We start from the raw sequence: 21,583 nt of genomic DNA, 5'->3' as shown, positions 1-21,583 counted from the left end.
GCCAGACATTTTCAAAGGTGTTGAAGAGAGAAGAGGTCGGACAAATCAAGTTCTTAGAAGTGCAAGAATGGAGCTTCTACTGGTGAAGATTCAAGTGTGCTTTGGAACTTAATGCCAGCCTCTATAAAAATCTGCACTCGACGGAGCTTCAGAAATCGAAGAGGCACCTGCCCAGAAATCGAAGAGGCGTTTGCTTTCTCAAAAGCTGGGCTGCTCAGAGACCACGAGGGCCGATCTCAGAAATCGAAGAGGCGTTTGCTTTCTCAAAAGCTGGGCTGCTCAAAGACCACGAAGGCCGATCTCAGAAATCGAATAGGCGATTGCTTTCTCAAAAGCTGGGCTGCTCAGAGACCACGAGGGCCGATCTTAGAAATCGAAGAGGCACCTGTTTTTTCAGCCTTGTCAGCACCTGTCACATGCACACTCAGCTTTGCTGAAATTACGGGCATTCTGTTGAAGATTTCTGGTGAAGTAGAAAGCACGTAAATCTTACTGTTCAATCATCCACTTTCCACATGCACCATCAGCTTATGGGTACCATAGATAACTTTGCCAAAGATCTCTGACAAAGTTTAGACACGTGAAGCTTGCAGCTCCCACTACATCGCTATGACCAAGAAGGGTAAAAGAATAGCAAAGAAACAGCACTAACAAAGTTTAGATACATAAATTTTGAAGGTCTAGCTACCATATTATTACCTACAAGGGTAAAGGAACAACACCGCTGTTGGATAATTGGAAAGTCCTTGTGTGTCAACGTGTTTTGTGGCAAGGTAGACTAGCAAACATGCCCAACCTTTACTTACATTCGAGAAAACACTCCCAACAAGATTTCTTGCTCCAAAATCGAAGAGGCACCGTCCTCCGAATTTCGAGAGCCAGACTCCCAACATGATTACTTTCTCAAAAATCGAAGAGACACCGCTATCCGAATCTCGAGAGCTAGACTCCCAGCAGGATTGCTCTCTAAAAAATCGAAGAGGCACCGTTTTCCGAATCTCGAGAGCCAGATCTCCGACAGGATTGCTTGTACGAAAACCGAAGAGGCACCGCTTTCTCAACTTCGAGAGCCAGATCTCCTTGGATAAAGCTTGTCTGTAATCTTCACACGCAACATCAGCTTTCCAGATACCACAGACCACTTTTTCAAAGTGCTCTGACACACGTGAAACTGACAGCTCCCATTACCGTGCTATGACCAAGCAGGGTAAAGGAATAGCATTACTACTTGTTGTTAGGGAAACTCCTATATATGTCGACCTCTATCCTCAACGGACAGGCAGACCTGCAAAAATGCTCAACCCTTCCTCATATCTGAGAGGGCACTCCCAACGAAGCCTCTCGAAATACTCAGCTTTCTTTCCCCCCGATAATACCTCTGCAAACAAGTTACACCAGAGCAAGAATATCTCATATCATCAGGGTTAAAAGCAAGAGTATCCCATATCATGCTTTTTCCCTGTCTTTTCCTTTGGCCTTGTTCTTACTTGCAAGATAAGGAGAAAGAGAGCAATCCGTCAGCATTTGGAATCAAGCTTCCAGTCAGGAACTGACTGCCTGGAACCCCTTACCTGATTACTTACCTGGCATTGCTCTCGAGTACCCATCTTCAACATCTTATGCTTCCAGAGAAGATACCACATCTGCCTGAGGAACAGATAGGGAAAGTGAGAAGGATACAAGGAAGCATGTGGAGACAAGCGTAACATAACACGTGCCGATACATCCACTACTTTGTCAACAGCAAAAGTATCCCATATCAGCAGGGTCGAACGTACTCTAGATTTGATGGACGTGTTTTGACCCTCAAATTCTTCAGTCGGCCTTATACTCTGGAGGAAACCAGAAAATCCTCCAGCCCAGTTCAAGAATAAGCCTGTGGAAAGTTACTTCTTCAAAAGCAAAAGTATCTCATATCATATATTTTCCTTTTCTTCTCTTTATCCTTCATGTTGCCTACAAGATAGGGAGAATGAGAACAATCAGCCGGAACTTGAAATCAAACTTCTGATCTGGGACTGATTGCTTGGAGCTCTGATTGCTTACCTTGTCTGTCACCTCTTTCATCAGATCCCCTAGCTCGGCGACTTGGGGGACTCCTACTACATGGTTTGTATCGCGCTTGACCAAGCCTGAAACTACAAGTAAACTTCAAGTGAAATTGATACATTACCTTGTGCATCTCCACCAGTTAAAGATACCACCCATGGATGGAGGAAGCGTACTTCCAGAGAAGACGCCACATCTACCTATGAGACAGTTAAGGCAAGTGAAGACGAGAGCCTGCACCTATGTCATTTGTACTAAATCATTCACTTGTACTCACTAAAGGAGAGCTTGAACCTATGTACTTGTGTAAACCCTTCACAATTAATGAGAACTCATCTACTCCGTGGACGTAGCCAATCTGGGTGAACCACGTACATCTTGTGTTTGCTTTCCTGTCTCTATCCATTTACATACTTATCCACACTAATGACTAGAGCAATCTAGCGAAGATCACAAACTTAATACTCTCTGTTGTACCAAAGTCCTCACTGATTTTGTGCATCAACAATCCTTAAATCCTTACCTTTTTGCGTTGGTAATGGATGAGTTAACAGGACATATTCAAGATGATATTCCTTGGTGTATGCTTTTCGCAGATGATATAGTGTTGATAGATGAAACTCATGAGGGGTAAATGCGAAGCTTAACTTTTGGAGAGAAGTGTTGGAATCTAAAGGTCTTCGCCTAAGCCGATTAAAGACAGAATATATGGAGTGCAAGTTCATTACAAATGGAGGCCAAAATGAGTTAGGGGTGAGGATCAGAGATCAGGAAATACCAAAGAGCGACCGTTTTCGCTACCTAGGATCTATCTTGCGAAAGAACGGAGAATTAGATGGAGATCTCAACCATAGAATACAAGCTGGATAGATGAAGTGGAAGATGCTTTCGGCGTGTTGTGTAACCGTCGTAGGCCACTAAAGCTCAAGGGAAAATTTTATAGGACGGCAATAAGGCCGGCGATGCTGTATGGCACAGAATGTTGGGCGGTGAAGCATCAACACGTACACAAAATGGGTTTGGACATGTACAAAGAAGGCCTACTGACGCTCCGGTTCGAAGATGGGACTACGGGATAGAGGTTCAGGGCCGAAGGGGTAGAGGTAGACCTAGGAAAACTTTGGAAAAGACCCTAAGAAAAGACTTAAAGTACTTGGATCTAACGGAGGATATGACACAAAACCGCGCGCAATGGTGTTCTAGGATTCATATAGCCGACCCCACTTAGTGGGAAAAGGCTTTGTTGTTGTTGTTGTTGTATTATTAATACGTGTAGTAATATAAATGGTTAGGTATTTACGAGTTACTATGTTTTCACTACATGAAAACAAAATATGATTAGTTTAAGAGTCCCAAAATATGATTAGTTTAAGAGTCCCTTTGGAAAAGAATAGGGGCACTATTTGGAGAACGCAGCAACTGCTGCTTTGGTGCTTTCCTTGGGCTGCTTCATTTGTGCTTTTCTTTGAGCAATTATTCATATTGGTGCTATATTCTGTAGCTTTTGTTAAAGAAATTTATTATGTATTTTCGTCTTCACACAAACCGAAAATCAATCCAAACCAACTTGCCACATTCGATTAACCGACATGATCGGTTTTAGACCCAACTTGGCCGGTTTTGATTTGCAATTTTGGCTAAACCGACTAGGTTGGTTTGGTTTCGGTTTTGGTCCAAAACCAACCCAAAACAACCTGCACCCACCCCTAATAAGCACCATCGGTTTAATTAGTAATTCAATATTATTGGAGGGGTGTGAGTTTGATATAGAAATGAGTTTTATATCAATTCTGTAAGAGAAGAGATTTTTATTTTTATTTCAAAAATGGAGATTATTTGTAAGTCTCACACCATATCAAACTTTAGCGATCCGAACTATCTATTTTTCAAGTTGCACTTCATAAATCATTTTTGCAAAATATTAGCCAAATCAGAAATATTTGAGGCATCTAATTAAGTTGAAAGAAATTTGACTAACACTATGTTATAAGAAACATTAAAATTTCATCATGATAATTAAATGGGCAAATAGTTTCGGATTGCAATGAATTTTTTCATAGATGACCTATGGATTGAGACTAACAAAATAGACTATTTGGATCGTTGAAGTTCGATGTGGAATTGGTTCCACAACTAATCCTTTTTTTTAGTGAATATATATATACATATATATATGCATACTGTCACTGATTTGTAGAGGCCACAAACTGCACTAGAATAATGCCTGGATGGACTCTTTGACACGCAAAGTGACAGTCAATTTTTATACGTTTGGGTCTGGAGTGCAAGACAAGATTGGTTACTAATGTCATGGCAGAAATGTCACAAGGAAGTAAAGGAATGACAACTGAAGATGTGTAATGTCCCTGTGTAGTTGTTAGGGATGGGCAACGGTTATGGCAAATGGGTAACTACGGTTATTTACCCATAACAGTTTATGCTCATACCCGCATAACTGTTTATCCGTTGGGTAATTGCCTAAACGGTTATACTCATACCCATAACCGTTTATAAACGGTTAACCATACCCATAACCGTATACCTATTTAACCGTAACCGTTTAATACCCGTCTACCCATTTATCCTTTTTAACCCCGTTTATCTTCTTTTTTTACCATTACCCCTTTTTCATCCGTCTACATGTTTTTTAACAACTTGAAAATTAAAAAAAAAATTGTCATAATTTTTTTTTTTTTTTTTTTACAATTAAACACAGTTATAGATACATTCATTGTACATTTCCATATTTTTATTTTTTAAGTCCTTATACCATTCCAATAATTGAAATAATAGTTTACGGACGATATTTTTAACAGTTACCAATGAAGGTAAATATAATATTTGCTAAGTATTATTGGGTTACAAGAAGTGTTTAGAAGACATTTCTGTCAAAGCATTTCCGTCAATTTCACGATTTCCCGCAAGAAATTTAAATTAATTTGGCGAATTCCTTGATGATGAGAATCATCATTCCTGTAGCAGTGTTATTGAGAGAATGACCGATGAATTCCTTGCTAATTTATTGGGTGCTAAGTATTATTGGATCGAGAACATGATTTATGTTAGTTTTACATATATAAAATAAATGGGTAAACGGTTACTCGTTTATAACCGCGGTTAATACCCATAACCGCTCATTTAAATTTCGCGGGTAAACGGTTATACCCATAACCGTTATTTATCTAAACGGTTACCTATAACCGTAACCGTTTAATTTAAATGGGCGGGTAACCGCGGTTACCCATAACCAATGAGTATTTGCCCATCCGTAGTAGTTGTTGAAGCCAAACAACTTTTGCAGTAGTAGTAGGCTAGTAGCCATAGCTTTGTATTCTGCTTTTGTTGGAGATCTAACAATATGTTGCTTCTTAAAACTCCAATAAATATGATTGGAGCTAAAGAAATACTACAAAGTTAATAGTGGAACATCTATCACTAAGATCACCAGCCCAATTTGCATTTATATAAGCTTTTAAATACAAAGAACAGGACTAAAAACCCTACACTCAATGTGCTCCTAAGATATCTTAAATCCTTTTTATTACAACAAAATGAGAGTCAATGGGAGAATGCATGAATTTATTGATCTGATTTATTGAAAATGCAATATATGGTCGGGCGAAAGTCAATTATTGTAAAGAACCTAAAATTCTTCTGTAAATATTGCCTGCCATGATTCAACAACTTCTGATTTGGATAGCAATGAGTTAGACAAGGCTTACAGTCCATCATGCTTGCTTTGTATAGCAAATCCTTGACATATTTTGGCTGATGAAAAATAAATCCATGTAGAATGCTTACTCTGAACTCCAAGAAAATAGTGCAAAATACCCAAATCTTTCATACCAAACTCCCTTTTTAACTGGGAAATCACAGCTTGAATGGTATCATCAATATCACCGGCAAGAATGATATCATCGACATATAACAATAAGACTCCCAAGATAGTACAAAAACTTGTTTCCATGTTTTTGGGTGGGCTTTAAGTGTTTTTGTGTTTTTGTCTCTCCTTGAAATGTCGAAAACCTAGTGTAGTTCCTTAAAATATAACATATATTTTTGCCTTTTGATAGGAACATTATCCAAAACCTTATCTAACTTTATCTTATCTTATCCAACCTTATCTTTTCCAAACTAATCTTATCTTATCTTATCCTATCCTAATCCTATCATACCTTAATTCCAACTGCAAAGGGGAATCAATTGCACATTAAATCACCTAAATACCCCTTTCTAGAAGCCCTATCCTTTGCCTCCTTAAGCTTCTAGAAATCTATTCCATTCTAGAAGCTTTGTGCCGAATTTCCTAGTCCTATTCCCTTAGGATTGTGTAATCCTTCTCCTCCACTACTTTGTGCCGAAACCCTAGCCTATAAATACATATTTTCTGACCATAATTCACACACCACACAATAGAGAAATCAGAGAGGAAAATATACATGAGTGCCGCAAGTTTCTGAGTTCTTTCAGAGACTTGTGCCGAGCTTTGCAAGGGAGGAAGGAGGACTTGTGACGTGCCTAGTAGCCAAGGATTGTGTCAAATCTACCATTGAAGTGCTGGAGCGTTTTTTGGGTTCTTTTTGTCCTTAGTTTTAGTCCAATGTTTAGTTTAATTTGGTTTTCAATTATGATGAACACGAGGAACTAATTTTGTTTTAGTTAGAGGAGAATTCGAAGCCATGAACATATGTGTGATATGAATTGATTACATCCAGTTATGATTTCATGAATCATGAGTGCAATTTACTTATCTGTTTGATTGATAACTTATTCTTGTATGTTGATTAAGGAGGCATACTTAGTTTGCATGCATGAATTTGATGCTAGGATATAAGGGAATTTCACCTAATCGTTATGAACTTATATTCACAAGTAGTAAAAGTCACTAGTCATGATTGTGTTAAGTGAATTCTTGGCAGGAGTATCATGCAGTTCATAGTTATGAAAGCCTTGTCAATGCTTATGATTTTCATAAAACTTAATGATCTTTGATATGTATCTCTATTATGTAGTTCATGTAGGGAACTTGATAAGAATAATTTGGTTGCGTCACTGAGTCCAATTCAATGAATTTAGGAAAATCTGAAAGTTAATTTGTGCTTCTCACGATTAATTTGGGGCATTGTCATTCATGGTTTATTGGAAGAATAACTGGAAATCGATTTGTATGCATGTGTGTCATGTGTGGAGAAGGACCCTCTAACTAGCCATTCACCCTTTAAATCACCAATTTCGTCCAAAGTATTTAAAGTCTTTAAATCTGTTTAGTTATAGTTTTAAATTCATCAAAAACCAAACCCCCTTTCTATTTCTTGTCCTTAGGTTAGAATCTGTCCAGATTGGTTGTTTTACATTGTTTTGAAACTTTTGAGTTCAATTTTCGTCCAAATTACATTCTAGTTATTGTTTTGAGTCAATTCAACTTAGTTTTGTGTTATTTGAGTCAGTCTAGCTTGTTTTGAGTTGTTTGAGTCTAGTTTTAGTTTTTAAAGTTTAATTTGTGTTGATTAGCATCCCTAGTTAATCCCCGGCCTAGAACGATCCCTACTTACGCATACTACAACTATCTTAATAGGGTTTAATTTGTGTATTAGTTTCTACCACATCACCTCTATATGTAAAACTCCCAAGAAGTAACGTGAAAAATGTACACTTCTAATAAAATAAAATTAATCACCTAGAAAAATGTTTGATCAAATTTAAAAAAAAGAAGGAATGTTTGATCTAAAAAATTTTAAAAAATAAATCGCTTATATAAAAACACCCCGAATACATGAAACATGTGTAATTTGATCAAAAGCGAACCCTGCCCTTGTAACTGAGGTGAACCTTACCTAAATCAGAAAGATGGTTAGTAATGCGGGCTATATTATATAGAGTAGTGCTAAATTTATCATTTATTTATACCATTATTTGTACTATCTTTTAATAAAAAAGGTCAATCAACACATATGAGTGTCATCTCTATTAGAAAAATAGTACAAATAACGGTATAAATAAGTTGTAAGAAAGTACTTTTGTATTATATATATGCTAGAACTTTTAGAATATGTTGTACACAAGACAAGAGTCGGCAGCCAACCAAGGCATTGAGCAACTCTTCGGATAAAGGAACAGGATCCTATTCAAATCCTCTTTGTGAGAATTATAAGGATCAATTTATTTTATCCGTTCATCATTCGTCTTACAGCCATAAATTATTTTAAATTTGAACATAAACAATACTTTATGAAAGCTGACCGTACGATATACGATAAACAATTAAAATGAATTGACCCCTAAGATCCTCACAAAGAGGATCCAGAGAGGATCCTCATCCCAATTCAAAAACAAACGAAAAATGCAAGTTTGGACTTTGCAGCTTTGAAATACTAATTTATATATTCTTCTTTATTTTTAAATATTTAAATATCGAATTGTGAAGTTGGTATGCCAAGTCCTTTTCTGTAATTTTCGTCTTCCGTACTCCATTGACATGTCGTACTAGACAATACCTATGTTTGTACAGTTAAAAATACATAGCAGTATAATTGAATTGTGACACTAACCACCACATTTCAATATCTTCTTCTATGATACCAACTTGTGATTGTTACGGTCATGTGGTGTCCTGGGTATATGAGAGATTCTCTATCTACTTTGTATTGTTTTTCGTGACATGTCAACCGTAATTTGAAGGTTCATGGAGAGAACAAAGCTCGGTTGCTGACAAGCGTACATGAAACGAGTGCAGTACATGAGTCATACATGTAGGAAATCACAGGATCAATCTCTAATGTCATCAGATTATTGATTACTATGCGGTAGTGCCAAGGGAGGAAAAACACACCAAAGGGAAGTAGAGAAAATAACTTTCACATTGGATTGATTTGTCTAGAAGAATGAATCCTCCTTTCATACAGAAAATTGTGAGATTTCTCTGAATTGTCTCATCCTTTCATGATAAGACACAACACTTATAAAAGGGTCTAACCTTTATGATCAATCATACTTCTTATCACACCCTTTGGTTAAGTGTATATCAATACACCAATCTTATGGTGCACCTCCATACATCAAATACACACATAGTAAAACCAACATCATCATGATCATATTCCAACATCTCCCACTAGATCTTGATGATGTAAGATCTCATTGGCTACATAGGTTGGATATCATTACCGAGTATCAAATCTTATTTACTCTTGACCTTCCAACTGTAGTTTACAAACATTTGTAAATTGTCATCGGTCTGTGGTTTGACTTATACGTGCGCATGCTTTGACCACTATTACTGACCAAGTTTGTAATAGAGACTCCATTTTACTGTCTTTCAAGTAAAATGACACCATTACTCTTTACTAGGAAAATACCATCCGTACCTAATATTAACGGCGACTTTAGGCAAGTCCAACTTGACCTACATTGAAATTTAGATCAAGTACTTCCTTCTAAGCCTATCCAGAGGCTTTTCTAGATACACCTAATCAACGAATTTACACACTATGCGCTAGTATAAATAGATTTTACATACAAGAAGGTTTGTTATAACTCTATTACCTCACTCGTGCCCCTCTATCTTTTATCCGACCAATCAATCAAATAGAGTGAGATCAAATTGTTCACTTCAAGAGTCCCTGAAATCCCTCCAATGATGTCCATACCGCATGCTCTGACTACAACATCTAGATGATTCCAACTTGTAGTCACATACTCCTCTGAATAATTCAGAGCAATCCTTTGGTCGTAGGATCAGCCACCATCTTAGTCGAGGGTGTGTGGTCGACTCTCACTTCATCCCTTTCCACTATAATTCCATATAGTGATACTTTACATCAATGTGTTATCCTTAGGAACTAAAAATTCCTAAAAGATGGTGGACTTATTATCATAAAACACATTGACATAATTCCAAGGAATACAATCAATATATATTAATAAACATTTAGCCTATGCTGCAGTACTTATCGGCCCATATTATAACACAACTTTGTTACTTAATTAATCAAGAAGTGACCATTATGTTTTTAATCAAAATTTCTTGCAAAAATGCACTATAATAAGAAAACACATAATTATTACTTGATTCAATAAATTACATATCTTGAGACTTCTTATCAACATGCTTAATTAAAAACATAAACCAAAACAAAGTTTGTATGAGTCTCCCATTGAAATCCGAAACAATGTTTCTTTGGATCTCCCACTAATTGATTAGTCTCTTCAAGATTGGAAAAAAAAAATTTATGTATTTAAAATATTATAATAATTTACCCAAATTAAAAAAAAAAAGAAAAAATTGAAAAGAAGAACCATCTTCTTCCCTGTGACCTTCCCCTTCCCTGCAACACAAACACCCTATCCCACCTCCCCCGCAACCCCCCACCCTACCCCCACCTTCTAGGAGATCACCGCCACGCCCAAAAATCCCACCCGAGCCCAGAAACCATTCCCCCTGACCCACTCCCTCTCCTCTGCCCCACCCCAACTTGTACTTTTTCACTTCTTCTATCTCCTTCCTATCTTTCTTTCCCTCCGTCATTGGCGTCGACCAATGCTTTAAGCTCCCAGCTTTCAAACTTCCATCGCCTCACCAACTCCCATGACCAACTTTCTTTCCGTAAGTTATCTCTCTCTTTCTCTCTCTCTCGATACGTTTTGGCTTAGTACCAGTAGCAATCCTTTCAATTTTGTATGCAAGTATGTCTCGAATTGCATAGAAAAATTATGGGTTTTTGGAACCAAGATAGAACGGAAATTGGGTTCCTTTTCATACCAATTTTATGCCTTTATTAGCAAACACTTAAGGAAGATTTGTAGCTTTGGCAGTGTGAGAAATTATGGTTGGCATGTTGGGCCATGTTCTGGGCATTGAAATTTGATGCCCCACCCGCACCTCCCCAGCAACCCCCCATCCCACCTTCTCCCTCTCCTCCACTCTCTTCTTCACCACCAAAGCCACATTTGCATCCTAATTCCTTCCTCTTCCCTCCGTCCCCCCACCTTCACCCCCAAACCCAAAGCTTCCCCCCTCTCTCTCTGCGATTCAAACCCTAATCTTCTCTCTTTGCGATTCAAGCTCGTAAAAACCCAAATTGAAAAGGTTAAAGGCGTCGGGGCCTTGAAAGGTTGAGAAGCGTGAGGGTGCGCCACCGAAGAGGGAGGAGAGATCATCAACGAGATTGGTAGGGGCGGGAGTGGGATCGGAGGCGAATGAGGAGAAGAGGAGAGGAAATCCACTGATGGGCGTCGGAGAAGGGGAAGGAGAAGAAAGGATTGGGGGAAGGGGTGGGGGGCTTGAGTTGCAGGGTAGGATTTATGGGTTATTGTTGTTGTTGTTGTTGTTGTTGTGTGTGTGTGTGTGTGTGTTTTTTTTTTTTTCAATAGGTAAATTATTATATTATGTTAAATGCATAAATGTTTTTTTTGTCACGTGGCACAAATGTGGCAGCCACGTCAGCACTTAATGGACCAATAGATGGAAAATGTAACGGATGTATTATATTGAAATAAAATAGTACTCGAGGTATGAAAATGAAATGTTTTGAAGATGTGGTATGAGGTTGCAATAGACCTTAAACTTGAGGTGGTAAAATGTAATTTAACCTTTTTCTTTTTCACCTAGTGTTCTAGTTATTACTATTAGGGCTCGTTTGTTTGACTGGATTAGGGAGGACTAGATTGGATTAGACTATAGTCCATTGTTTGGTCTGCACCAGGATTAGGTTTAATGACCTTAGCATGGACTCGCTCAGATTATACGCCTCCTTAGCAGTTCTTAACGAGGATCCCCAATTTTGGGCGGACTCGTAAGCCAGAGAAAACCACGAGAGATTCTGTAGTCCAAGAACCCCCTAACGTTGCTCGTCCTGCTCGTCCTCATCTCTGCGTCTTCCCTCATCGTTGTCATTGCCCTGCTCCCTCATCGTCGTCCTCCTCACCCTCATCTCTGCGGCTTCCCTCATCTGCATCTGGTCGGCCTCATCTGCTCCGAGTTGTCTGGTAAACTTCTAATCTTCGATTTATTTCGTCGATTTGTTTTGCAGATTGTGATATTACTAAGCTTTATTTGATTTTGTTGTTTTGGGTTTGAGAAATTTTCAATCATAGAACTCTGCACTTTAACAAATTAGGGTTTTGATTTTTAGGTCAAATTGAGATTAGAATTTGGGGTTTTTTCATATTTCAACTTTTCTTTCAAATCCGAACTTAGAAACGTGGGTGACTTTACCTGTTTTGTAGCCCTTCACATTGCGATTAAAATCATATATGTTTTGTAACGTGAAGTACCACAGATGACTGGTCTTGCATTCATGCTTGTTTATATTGATTATCTATTCCTTGCTTCACTAAGTTTATGGTACGTCTTTAAGGTATGTCAAAAAGGAATTGCAGTGAAGTATTTGATGGCTTTATAATGTTTTAGGATTGTGTATAGACTATAGAGCAATAATTTCTAGTTATATCATATGTTTGTCATGTTGTGCCTCTAGATGTTGAATTAGGTCCGGATTGATAGTCTAGCGAGAAAACAATTACTGGGTAAAGTAGGCAGGGCACAGTAAGTGAAGCGAAATATCTACAATTTCTGTATGCCTTAGGCATTATCTTTCATATTCCAGAACAATTTGGTAAGAGTAAACTAGGGAGGGCTTATAGGGTGAAACAACTAAAAAAAAATTCATTTTAAAGAAAAATGGTTAACAGTTAACTGGAATGTAGTGAGAAGGATACCCCTATGAGAAGTAACCAAGAAATGACTATCAGATTTGCTAGTACCTCTCCTTAAAGTAGTTTTGCCGGGTTCAGAGAGACTGGTCTCCAGTGCATCTATGACTTACTTTTCAATATGATCCCAAGGCTACATATAGACAAACACCATGAAAACCATCATATATGCTATTGATATGATTAATACAGTAAAAAACCTAAACAACTGGTTCACTCAAAGGGTTTAGACAGTGTATAACATATTCTTCATACTGCTCGGTATTCACATTCTACTACATCTGCTACGTGGTGCTTGTTTTAGTTGAATATAGGATTAGCATCATTAGTAATAAGGTTTGGGTGCTTGCTCATGTCTAGTTCTAACCTTCTTGATTTTGTTAGTATACAATAATTCTGCATGTACTTTGTAGTCCTGCTGCTGTTTGAGCTTTGTCATTGTGATTTTCGTTTTAAGCTTCGTAGTTGGCTTTTCAATTTGAAGTATTGAAACTCTACGCAAGCAGAAAGCCGCATTTCGTTTTAGATTTAGTCTTTTGAGCTATGGCTTTTATCTTGAAGCTCTGTTTGTCAATACGCAATAGTTGAGACCATTCATGTCGGTTTTTCTGTTGCATCATAGTTCTTAGCTACAACTGTTAAGACTAGAGGAAGACAATGATCTTTGCATATGCTATAGTTTCAAGTTTTTTTTTTTTGGCTTATGAACTAGTCTTTGCATATACTTACTTTTTGGTATCAGGTTGGACTAGCCATTTGGGAAGCTTGAAACTCTGGTGGGAAAGTTGTATGTGGTAAGAGAGATTTACACTCACTTTTACGACAAGATAGAGTGCAACTGCTACCCAAAATGCAGGCCATGTGAAATGAAATGCAGCTAAAAGAGTATGCAAATGCAAAGCCAAAAGGACCCAACTACTGAGCCTATATCCACGATGTTCCATTCCCTGATAAGCTAAGCATGCCGAAACTAAATTCAAATGGTTCTCTTATCTCATCCAATCCATGCAACAAAATGTTTCAACTTAGTTTGAATGAGTCAACGATCTTGGAAGTATGAATTTTGTAATTTATGTATTTAGTTCTTAGTTATCTGTTATGTTTTAATTTGAACAGTTTGGTTTCATCTCAAACTCTCTGTCAACTCTATATATATAATGAAAATATACAGATGGCTAATTCATCTAGCCTAATTATACTTGAACTGAGATTTCTATCTTGGCATCATCCCTCTCTGCGTCTAACGACAAACCTCTCAACTTTTTCCATGGATCTTGTTAATTGTACAACCTTAGGATATGGGTGTATTTTGTTCGTCCAATGCTACTCTTGAATCATTTATGTTTCCTTCATTGGCAAGAAAATTTGGTTTTTGTGTTTTTATTGAATCTCACTCTCATCCAATATTATTAATTTTAATAATATCTTTAATAAAAAAAAAGCAATTACAATGGAACAATAATGTAGTCCTAGTTTAAGCAAATACCAAACTAGTGACATTACTGTTTTTCATTATCCTGCTTCTTAGTCTGACACTGCACCAAACGCTTCACTAAGCTAGTATAGCTTAGTCCTTGAAGCTAGTCCAGTTCAAGATAGTCTGGTGCAATAAACGCACCCTTAGAACCTAGTAGCACATCACTAACCATATCATTATCATGATGACTAATTGTATCTCTCCAACTTGATCATTGACAATAGCATAATTTTTAACCATGTCTTGATTGGTAGTGAAACTTTGTGCTTCCGAGGGTTTTCTTTGATACATGATTTTCATATATCAGTGATTAAAATATTTGTATTCATAAGAAGTGCGTAGATAATCATACACCTTAGCCTATGGGGATTAGACTATTCTTGAAGTGATTCACAGAACCAATTCCTCGTGCATTGTGTGAGATTTTACAGTTTCGTTATTTATTCTGTTATGTTTGTTAAACTTTGGGTTGTGGCCCTGTGGATGATCTCATCTTCTATATTTATGATTGAGAAAATGAGGCACGAACCATTTCGTTATTACTCTCCCGGCCACTTTGTGTATCAGAGATCCTTCAACTAGTTCTCACTTAAAATCATATATACAAAGTTTTCTCAGGAATTAGAAGGTATGTTGTTATCTTGTTGCTGCATGAAGGGCATTTGTACTGCTTGATCCGTTAGCGACGTAAGGGTCACCCAATTATTTCCCCAAGGAACAAGATTCTTTCATCAAATAAAATCCTGTATAACTATTAGCAGTAATATAATGCATTTGGAGATGTAAATAAAAAGTATTCAACACACTAAAATTACTTGGATAAATATATGAAAAGAGTGACACATGTTTCATAGGAACAAACAATTGAAAAATCTCTCTCTAAAGTAGTAGCATCCTGGAAATGGAAAGCATGTTTAGGAAGATAGCCACCACAAGCAAACTATGAAAGCAGCATTACAACAAATGGTCTTAAACAGATCGGACTTTCAAGAATAAACTTGGACAGTATTTATCCAACTATCGGGGGACGTTTCCAATTAATCAGGCCGGGCTCTCTTGTTGCTGCATGAAGGGCATTTGTACTGCTTGATCTGTTTTGCTCGTGCAGGGGTCATCTTCACGCACTTCATGTGGAACCACGTCTCACAAAAATCACAGAAAATCCAGGGTTCGTCCAATGAGGATGGTCCGCCTCCACCACATGCTCCACATGTCTCTTCACGTTCATCCTCCTCCTCTTCATCCAAGCCCTCATCTTCGTCTTTAGGCTGCAATACTTCCGAATGTCTTCCTTGAGATTCGGACCCTCGCTGCTTTTTTGTCGCAAAAATGGATAATGAAATTGTTTCATGTCAGTAACACCTATTCAAATAACATCCACAGCTGCTACAATAATGAAACCATGCTTAAATTGCGAAACAGGGAATATAATAGAAGGTCAATACCAGTCACACCGCCACTGAGCCACGAACAGATTCATATTTTAATTCACAAATGATAAAAGAACTTTGCGCTTGAATAGGGGATAATGCATCTTTGATTGAGGCTACATATCTACGTTACCAAAATTCTCTTTCGGACATAAAGGGAAAGCCAGAAACAGATACATGTAGAAACAAGTTATATCAGCCACCGAACAAGAAAAGGTAGTCAATGTGACCTTCCCTGATGGGCAACAACATATAGACAGTAGCCATAAACCTAGGCTCCCCATAAATACGGTACCCTTATATGTAATTTTCTTGAAGTGTTAAGTACAAATGGAATGTAAATTTTTTACCGCTTTGGAGTTTGACTTGGATTTGTTGCTGCCATGATTTGAAGATGACTTCTCCTTTGCTTGTTTTTTTGCAGTACCAGTCACAACTTCAAATATTGTTGGCAGTTCATTAATCATATTAAAAAGTCGCTTCCTGCAGCAAAAAGGAAACAACAATACATGGAACAGAAGCCCAAAACCACATGGAACACTGAAAGAGTTTGATTTTAGAAATGGAAACAAAAGCAATTGAAAACCAGCTTAATTTAAACAAAACAGAAAACCTAATCGAATATAAGAAAAAGGGAGTGGCTAGCATCTGTTTTAGTATAGTTCACTATCATACTGAAATTACAAAGGCAATGAAAATATTAAAACAAACAAAAATAAAATCAACTTATGTAAATACATCTACCAACTACCAATTCAGCATTCCATTCGGAAGGAAATACACTGAGAAAGATACAGCGATGATTATCTATCAATAACTTCAGAGAGAAATACATTTGCAAACACAAAATGAACTTTATTCAGTCATCAGCATCCGATCATGAGAAACTGTATACAGAGCGGATGCAACTTACCTGTCAGCCTTGTCAAACCCAAATCTGGCACCAAAGTAGAAGGCAACAGAAACTAGCCAGGCATCACTATGAACAGCAACCAAAGATAGCCAGTCTTTTTCTGCCATGCCATCTCTTGCAAAGTTGATACCCAGAGCAGGCTCTGGCAATTCAGGAGGCACTTCTTCAGCAGGTAGGTTGACTTCCCACTGCTCACTAGGATATCCATACAAGGAGAGATTCTCCTTCTCTATAAGTAGAAAATAGCTCATAAAGATGGTTGAAACAGACAGCATAAACATAGCCACAAATAGGAAGTAACAACGAAAAAAATGACAATTGAGTAGGAAACCCTATTAAATACACAGCTTTAATTTCCAAACAGATCTGAACAGTAAAGTATCACTGGTCAATTTTATTAAGGCCTTGAACACAAATGAAGGTATTACCCGTTCAAGGTAAAGAATTACCAGTGATTCATGGAAACCATACAAAACCATTAAAACAAAAGTGCACAAGGACAGAAAAAAGAACAGGAACACTATATCATAACAAAAAAATAAATCATCATTGTCATCTCCATATCACAAAAGCCTTGTCCAGAATGCAACATATTTAAACTGTAAATGGCAGTTAATTCTCCTTGGAGTACTGCTCTTAAGAAAATTAAATATAACTCATAACACAGCACAAGCATGGATGGCACAAATTTCTATTCAAACAATCACTTGGACAAACCACAGCATGTGCACACAAAGAAAAGAAGAGAGTTTCTTCTTAGTTCTCTCTAAAATCTTTAATTAGCTATTTCCCTTTATACATTATTTCACCCATTAGAATGAAACAACATGATTCATTTGCGAATTCCAAAATCCAAATTATTGACCAAAGATAATCCTGCAAATGCTAAAGTCATTTTAACTTCTTTTTTTTCAACAAGTGACAGACTGAGCAACTCCATTAACTTATTTGAAGAAAGGCTTCTATAAAGAGCCTTGTTGCATACAGCTAATTAGATGACCAATACAATATATTCCTGAAAGTAGTGGGAAAGATGTAGTGACAACCTAGGTAAGTTCCAAATTTGTTGCAGATCTCCATTTACAACTCCAAGAAACAAAGGAACAGTTCATACATAGATCGCATGTTAAATGCCACATTCATGAAAGAAATTTATAAGGCATAGAAAACTTACCAGGATCACACATCTGAAAGAATTTTTCAACATCTGCAACAAAAATTGAAATCATATAAATCAATCGACAGTCAAACAAAAAAAAAGTAGCTCTGAATGAAAACTACTACAGGTCCAACACAATTTTCAAAATCCCTTAAAAAAATAAAACTAATGATCCATTATATGAAAAAAATTACAAAACTCATGCAGAACGGGATGTACTTTTGTCTTGGCTCTCCATTCAACGAATCACAAGATGTTAATCTAGTCCGACTGTACTCAAATCTAGTTCGTAACATTTTGGTTTTCTGTATCCCTAAGCTTCTTCACTTCCAAAATAGAAGTTCACTTCTATAAAACAAAAACAAACAAAAAATATATTCATTCACTTTTTGGTTCATGAGTTCTTGAAACCTGTAAAGGTAAGTCGTCCTCCAACAAATTAATGAACAAATATTTGCTCCAGTTAAGAAAGCTTCATTTTCGCACAAACTGGAAAAACCTGCATTTTCTTTTCTCAGTCAAAAAAGATGCGGCCGAAAAACTATAAAGCCAAAAGCACTTCTGTTCTACTCAACTCTTTTGACAAGTAAACAGAGATTGCATGAACAAACAAACAGTTCTGAAGAGGTTTTTAATCCTTTTTCAGCTTTCTCACAAAAGCTAAACATTTTTCCCCGTTACACAAGACAAAGTAAAACGTCAAATTCAGAAACATATTTTCCTGCATTCCTCTTTTCACTCCCAATACAAGAAACACTAAATACATTGCAGAGACAAATGTGTTAGAGAACAAAACATAAAACACGAACTAGTCTGAAATTACTTCCAAATCATCGACAAACACAACCACCATACATGAAATCACATTTTCGCTTCTCCCAAGCACTAAAGCTGAAAACCAAAGTAGAATTCCAAACCCAAAATAATTGATTTTACCATCCTCAACCTGCTCGAAACTCAAAAGCACATAACAGAAATGAAAGAAAAGGGAATAACTTCAATCATAAATGAACTTAAAGCCCTCAATTCAGTGAATTCACTAATCTTCTATCCTTTCCTTCCTCAGTTTTCTCGGAAACCAAAAAGAAAATAAGAACTGAGCTAAACCCTATTCTAAAGGGAGAAAAGTGCCAATTCCCTATCACTCAATTTCTAATATGAAACAAACAAAATTAATCCAAACCCAAAACAACATTAAACGTGAATATTGAAACTTTACGGCCTTTTAGCATTCTGAATTTGCTCTCAAACCAAACACAGAAGCTAAACCCAGTAAAAAATATTATCCATTTCTTGTCAATTCAACTAAAAAAAACAAGGGGAGGACCAAATTAGAGGTCTAGTTTCCAAATCCCAAACCAAATAATCCCACTAATCAGTAAAAAAAAACACCAATTTCCCCTCTGGGTTTCCTCCAGGACTAAATTTGAACTTAAATTAGTAATTTAAAAAGTTTACACAAATGAAAGATTCGAAGTAAAATAGATAAAGACAAAAAGGAAATTACCAGAAGTGAGAGCCTTGATCATTCCAGATCTGCGGCCCTTGAAATCTCTGAAAACCTCCTCGACCGTTCGAGGATTGTAGAGCGCGGCATCAGCTCCCTTCATTGTTTTCTCTCCCTCTCTTTCTCTCTCTCTGAGAAAACCAAGTCAAAACTTATGAGAGAGAGGGAGAGTTTTGCGAAGGTGTTAATGAAGGCGGAATTGCAGTGTTGGGCCTTGAGTTTGTGTTAATTTCGGATTTAGTGCTTGATATTTGCAGTTAGATCCTTGTGTAAGGTTGAATACTTTTTCTCTCCACATGTTTGGTTCAGCTTTACAATTGGTCTTTGTGTTTTCAAATTTGTCAAGTTTTCTTTTTGGTCAAACATAAACTTCAAGAAAATGTACAAGATAAACTTAAGTATAGGTCGCTAGTAGGTCACAAAGATGTTCAAGCAAAGCACATGATAGCCCAATTGAAGTTTGTCTATTGATTGCTACAACAACCATGTAAATCACCACTTCGCTGTTTGGATTGGATCAACCAATATACTGTTAACACCAACAAAAGACAAGGGTCATAAAAAAAAAGAGCATATACAAAAAAGTCCCAAAAGAAGAACAAATCTAACCCCTAATTTCACAATAATGAAGATGCACAAAGAAAATAAAAAGTTGCCTTTAAAAACTCAACCAAAGAAAAAAGCAGCCAGAACCAAGAACCGTATCCACCAACTGAGGAACATCAAAGGTAAACTTTCAATGCCAACAAAGAAAGACGATAAAACACCATCAGAACAGTAGAAGGAGGCGACGCAAAGACCCAAACCAGCTATAAAGCGGCTTTGCACACCTTCATATGAGTGAGCGACCACTTGCTCTCGAGGTGGGTAGTAAATACAATGGCTAGTAGAGGTTTCTCATTTGAAAGCGAGCATTTATTAGACAAATGAAGGATTTGTAGACGAAGAAGTGGGAGGATAAAGGAGAGCTCTCGTGTGAGGCACAAAAGAAGAAAATCTAAGTAGTTGTATGGATAGGGATTATAAATAATTTTGGGGCTAATTTACATCTGGTGCAGCAAGCTGAAAAACTCCAAAAGGTGAGCGAAAAACCAAAAAAATGGGGAGAAAACACCTAATCTGAAAACCGAGCTCAAGCCCACCACCACCGAAATTATAGGATTGAGGCTCACTACTGTCAGCTCGCAGTTCAAGAGAGAGATAGAGAGATGGCATACTCTATGGAGATGGAGAGGTAAAGAAAAAAGACAATTTCATCAAACCATGGTTGTGGGTAACCTGCAGAAATGGTGTGTTCTGATTGAGAGAGAATGGTGAAGGGGTGGCATATGCGAGGTAAGGGAAGAAGGGGATGGTGAAGATGAAAGGGATGTTAGAGAGTATGTGGGTTGAAGATGATACGCGAGGTTAGGAAAAGGAAGTGGAGAAAGGCGAGGCAGGGCGGGGGGGGGGTGTTTGAGGGACGCAAGGCACGTGGTTAGGAGAAGGGGAGGGAGAGCTGTTGCCGACCCCAAGCTGGAACAAGAGGTCGACGACGGTAGGTTTACTGATTTAGGGTTTTTGGAGGGAGGGAGAAGGGAAGAGAGGTAGGGCACTCAAAGTCAGGCTTTTTCTACATATGATTTGACAATTTGTACTTCCTTTTCTGAGCAGTTGGCGAAAGGGAGGTTTGAATCTCAAATTTATTTTAAAGTTGGGAAGAAAGTATCACTAGACTAAGATATAGTTGTAATTGGTGCTAAAAGAGTGTCAGGGCTCAAAATTTTCATTAAGTAGCCTAACTATATTCGGAATCTCAATCATTATATATTCGTCACAAATCAAGCTTAAATTCTTGCGTAAAGTACAAAATGAGGGGTATGCAAATTCACAATCATGCCACGCCAATAAAAATTATAATTTATAATTCAAACATTCGAAAAATCACTGTAAACCCATGCAAAATCACGCATATTCATTATGACAAGCTACATCGAAACAAGATTATAATATTAATACATTAACATTTTAATTCGAATTCATACCAAACATGTGACACGCTTAAATGGGCCCAAGCCATATAATAGGCTTGCCGAGTGGGTTGTGGTGTGGATGGTTACCAAAGTTCACTGGGCCTAAGTGGAGTTAAAGTTTGTGAAGATTTTGGGCTGCTTGGGAGTACAAAAAATTCAAGTCCACAACTTCAAACCAACTAAAAGCATTTGAACCAAAAACCAAAGCCTAAGCTGACTAAGATCACGTTTGACAAACCAAACCTTGAGTCGCTCGCCTTGTGAATGAATCATTGGGAATGAATCATTCAACTACAAATATAGGTCAGGAGCTTTAAAGGAGAGAT

The 21,583-nt window shown here is 37.4% G+C and overlaps 1 protein-coding gene across 2 annotated transcripts; it reads right to left on the bottom strand.

Annotated features, from left to right (window-relative positions):
- Positions 1–15,025: 15,025 nt before the first annotated feature.
- ALF3 (PHD finger protein ALFIN-LIKE 4-like) lies at positions 15,026–19,573 on the bottom strand. 2 transcript variants are annotated; one of them, NM_001293899.1, is given in 5 exon segments: positions 15,026–15,549; positions 16,017–16,149; positions 16,580–16,808; positions 17,754–17,786; positions 19,246–19,377. In NM_001293899.1, coding segments are annotated over 5 exon segments (774 nt in total). In that variant the 5' UTR covers positions 19,349–19,377; the 3' UTR covers positions 15,026–15,273.
- Positions 19,574–21,583: the final 2,010 nt, after the last annotated feature.

This window comes from Malus domestica, chromosome 17 (genome assembly GCF_042453785.1).
Source record: "Malus domestica chromosome 17, GDT2T_hap1".
Lineage (NCBI taxonomy): Eukaryota > Viridiplantae > Streptophyta > Magnoliopsida > Rosales > Rosaceae > Malus > Malus domestica.
The sequence above is the reverse complement of the archived record's forward strand: the minus strand, read 5'-3'. Positions and strand labels throughout refer to the sequence as shown.